Source organism: Alligator sinensis, unplaced genomic scaffold, assembly GCF_000455745.1.
Source record: "Alligator sinensis unplaced genomic scaffold, ASM45574v1 scaffold1354_1, whole genome shotgun sequence".
Lineage (NCBI taxonomy): Eukaryota > Metazoa > Chordata > Crocodylia > Alligatoridae > Alligator > Alligator sinensis.
Window position 1 is genome coordinate 1,282,069 of NW_005842344.1, and position 4,174 is coordinate 1,286,242.

General features: G+C 42.1%; 1 protein-coding gene across 1 annotated transcript in view; it reads left to right on the forward strand.

Moving 5' to 3' along the window:
• The first annotated feature begins 1,079 nt into the window (after positions 1 to 1,079).
• Positions 1,080 to 4,174, forward strand: part of MED26 (mediator complex subunit 26) — a 6,616-nt gene continuing 3,521 nt past the window's right edge. The window contains 3 exon segments of the mRNA XM_006028853.3: positions 1,080 to 1,554; positions 3,931 to 4,171; position 4,174. The exon segment at position 4,174 is cut by the window's right edge and continues 3,521 nt beyond it. Coding sequence (XP_006028915.1) covers positions 1,489 to 1,554; positions 3,931 to 4,171; position 4,174 — 308 coding nt within the window. The 5' untranslated portion in view covers positions 1,080 to 1,488.

A 4,174-nucleotide genomic window follows, 5' to 3' on the forward strand; every position in this document is an offset into this window, starting at 1 on the left:
GATTCTCAGCCAGGGTGCCACATGTTAACACTGTCAGGATTGCAGATCTGTTCACAAGAAAAACTCAGATTTCAAATAGGAATCCATGGTGTCAAAAACACTGAGGTATTCTGGCCTTTAGCATATATTTAAAGCAGCGTTACTTTGGCTGTTCTTGGGGCTAATACCAGATCTGGGGCTGATATTTGAGACTAGAGATTGTATTTTGTACCGTAGCTCATAAAGGAGCGGTGTTACTGGCTGATGCTTAGAACACTTTTGTTGGTTTCTTCTTTTTACCGTAATTTTGTTATACCTACCACTTTTTATGTTTATACAAGATCTCCTTTTTGAGAGCGGGTCACTGTTGTGAAGATGTTCTTCCCGAAGTGTATGCTAGTCTATTGTGCTCGTAGCCTTGGAAAACTCTTAATGCAGAAGGTTCCGGCTGTGCGTGCTGCTTTCTGTGACTTAATTTTAGGGCTAAGATTAGGGCATGTTAGAAAAGTAGGTGTTTGGTTCCTTTACAGGGACTTAAATAGGGTTCAGTAAGGTGGCAACTCAAGTATCCAAGTCCACTTAAAAAAATAAGTGCAATAGGATTTGGTCCTTCAGTGTTGAGAGAAAGTTATTTCAGGAAGGACTCTGGAGAGGGATTTATTCTTCGGAGTAGGTAGAGCTCTATAGCTGAAGTCTTTAGCCACGTGACTAGAAATTATTTTGTCTCCATTTTGCCTGTTCAACAAACCAAAAGTTGTCAGTTTAGGAAGTTCCCAAACTCTTTCTTAGTGTAAAGAAAACCCTTTGGTCCCAGTTCAGCCCCCAGTTAATTGCATAATATCACTCTGATAACAACAGAGTTCTTCTTTATAGGGAAGTATTTGGTTTTTAATTGTCTTAAGTATTTCTGGTTTTTGGCAAGATGTTTGTTGAACTGGGTACGCTTGCTCCATTTCACCTTTTCCTTCAAAACTTGAGCAAAGACAACCGTCAAGGTATGGGCAGCAGCAAGTGTTCCAGGGGCTTTGGGCTGGAAAGCTTCTTGCCTAGATCACAAGAAAAGTGATTATTTTGGATTTCATTGACTTTCTTTGCCCTCCCCCCTGGATTTTTTCCCTTTTCTGGTCTGCTGGTCTAGGTCACTGGAAGGAGCAGAAATTTTGATTGGCAGAAGATCATATTTTTGCCTTACCAATTTGACATTTTAATGTGTAGTAAATGTATCTATAGATCAGACTGGGCATATCTTTTGGTAGCCTGGGCAATAACTTCAAACACAGACACATTGCTGGGTCATGCATCCCCATCTACAGTGTTAGATTTGGTTTTTATCAGAACAAGATTGCTGTAACTCCTTCAGCTTCAAATGAGATCAGTCTGGTGCCCTTGTCCCGGTTTTGCAGACATCCAGCTCCCTGAAGCCAAGAGGCAATTTCATGATAATGCTTTTATTAGAAAATCTGTGTGAAACATGAAGTAACTTTGTCTTCCTTGTTACAGATCCATAACATGGTGGCAGTGCTGGAAGTAATCTCCAGTTTGGAGAAATATCCCATTACCAAAGAGGCACTTGAGGTATGTCACCTTGCATGTGGAATCAACACACGCTTATTGTGTGAATGGACTCTCTCCGTACAAGAGCCTTTAATACCCTTAAGGTATAACTTAACGCAGAGCTAGATAACTTGCAAAAGAATACAATTTTTAAAAAGTCATCCTAGTAAATTCCCCTGGGCTTCCCTGACATCTTGGTAGGATGGAGCAAGTGACTTTCCGGGTCCTAGATCAGTGGAGGGTGAGGTACACAGTGCAATCTACTTTCTGTTCAGAGTAATTCCTGCTTGCTGCTGGTTAACTCCGTGGCTGATTCAGCAGCGTGCCTTTGCTATGTTATATGACTGGTCACTTTTCCTTTTCTTGGTTTTTTTTTCCTTTGACCCAGTCAGAACTGTGTCCTTGTATACATCCATAGAATGAATTTGAAATATGCCTGATTTTGTTTTGGTGCCTGACTGGTAAGGCTAGTTCCCCCGGGCAAGAATTTTACAGCTAAAAAGAACACTTCTTATGACTGAACCATACTTGGATGGTCTTACTGTTCAATTCAGCCTTCACTCTGAACTATTCCTATGTACCATGTGGGATCTAGTTGAGAATAAACCTTATCAGATTAAAAGGCCCAGCACCTCTTCTGGCAGTAGGGTGCATGCATACGCTGGTATTCATCAGCCTCTTTAAGTCCTCTGTGAGAGCTGTGTCCCCAAAGATTTTTTGCCTCTAAATGTCTACAATATTTGTAGTTGGAGTACTGCAAGGATATTGGGATACTGCTGTATCTACTGCCTATACCTACTGACAGTGGCGGCATCTTCCCCAAGTCAGCATTTTGCAAGAAGTAGTTGTGGTTCTGCTAGAACTGCCCGTCAGGTTGGGATGGTTTGTTTACCTTCCAATGCTGCTTTAACACTGCACCACCGAGGAATCTGTTCTAGGATGCTGCGCTATTAAATTCTCGCTAAGACTAATGTTGAATAATCTTCTGTTGGCAGACAGACCTGGTGAGGCTCAGCTAACAGGTCTTTGTCCTCTGTCCCTGGCCTCTAAGAATTGTGGTTGCTGCCACCAGGAAACTGCAAACTGAACATGATTGTATTTCTCATACAAGTTTGACACATCCTGTGGTACAAAAGTGCTTTGGTTGCTGCACTGCACAGTACAGCAGTATGCTATACACTTTGACTTTTGTGGGTGAGCATCACACTTCTAAATCATAAACTTTGCTGTCAGAGTTTAATGTTCAGTCAGCCAGGCACCAAAGGCTCCAGCTAAACTCGCCCATTCTGCATGAAAAATGTCAACCTTAAATTCCAGGATCCCATCTCTAGCTCATGACTGCATACACTGGGATCTCTTTCAAAAGATTACTCTCTTCCACTTATGACAGCAGCGTTACTTTTCCAGTAGGATGTCAGTTGCTGCTGATGGTTATGCTGAAACCCACAGCATCATGCCTCTAAAGAACATTATTGACTATTCAGGAGGATTCCAAATGATGTACCTTACTGGGAATCTTTCTTTTGGGAACCACACAGCACTGCTTGGTTAACTCAAGGCACAATAATGACACTGATTTCCCAGTGGACACCAGTTAAGATGTATCCAAACTTCTATCCATTCCAAACCTATTTCATATTACGTATCTTAATGTGTTCCATTCTCCCTGGCATGCAAAAGCAGCTCGATTCCTTCACAGCATGTGTTTTTAATTTAATTTGATCCAGAAGCACTCCTTCCATTTAGTATGGCTTCTGGAGCAGCTGTCTGAGGTTACTGGATGTACCTGCAGTATAAGCAAGAAACAGAGCTCCACTTATCTTTCTCGCATGTTGAGGGGTGCTTGTCATGTTTAGGCATCTGAAAATGTTTACCCCCATAAATCCCTTCCAAAACCATTGGATTTTGTTCTTGTCCTGAGGGAAAAGGTGCTGTGTGAACAGCACTTGACTCGGTTTCAGTTTCTTTATGTCCCTCACTGTCCAACACATGGTCCTTTGTGGTGAGCATGCACCTCTTCTGGCCGGACATATTTCCCACAGAACTTGCACAAGTTTTTCTCTGTCACTTCCAAAGTTCTATCGATAAAGGATTTCCTTTCCCATCTTCTCTGCAAAGGGCTCCCATGGCACACTGGCCAGGGAAGAGACAAGACAGCTAAGCAAACTTGTAGTTTCCTTGCATGGCAGGGCTTTGGGTCTGCCGAACCAACACCCTTGCAAAGAGAAGAGTGAGCCATTATATTTAGCTTTTTTTTTTTTTTTTTTGGCTAGGATATTTGTTGGTAGAGACTATATCTGGTAACAGATGAAAATGCATTTTAGGACTTAAGTCATGACATCATCTCTCTCTTGGAAATTATAAATGTTTTTTGTGAAACTTCTTATTTACTTACAGGAAACAAGACTAGGGAAGCTCATCAATGATGTAAGAAAGAAGACGTCCAATGAGGAACTTGCTAAACGTGCCAAGAAATTGCTGCGGAATTGGCAAAAACTAATAGAACCAGTAACCCCGAATGAACCCGTGCCAAGAGGATTGCCGAATCCCCCTGGGTCAGCAAATGGCGGTGCTCACAACTGTAAACCAGAAGCGCCACCTGCTGCAATGCCTGGATCCAAGCCCGTGAATGAGTTGAAAA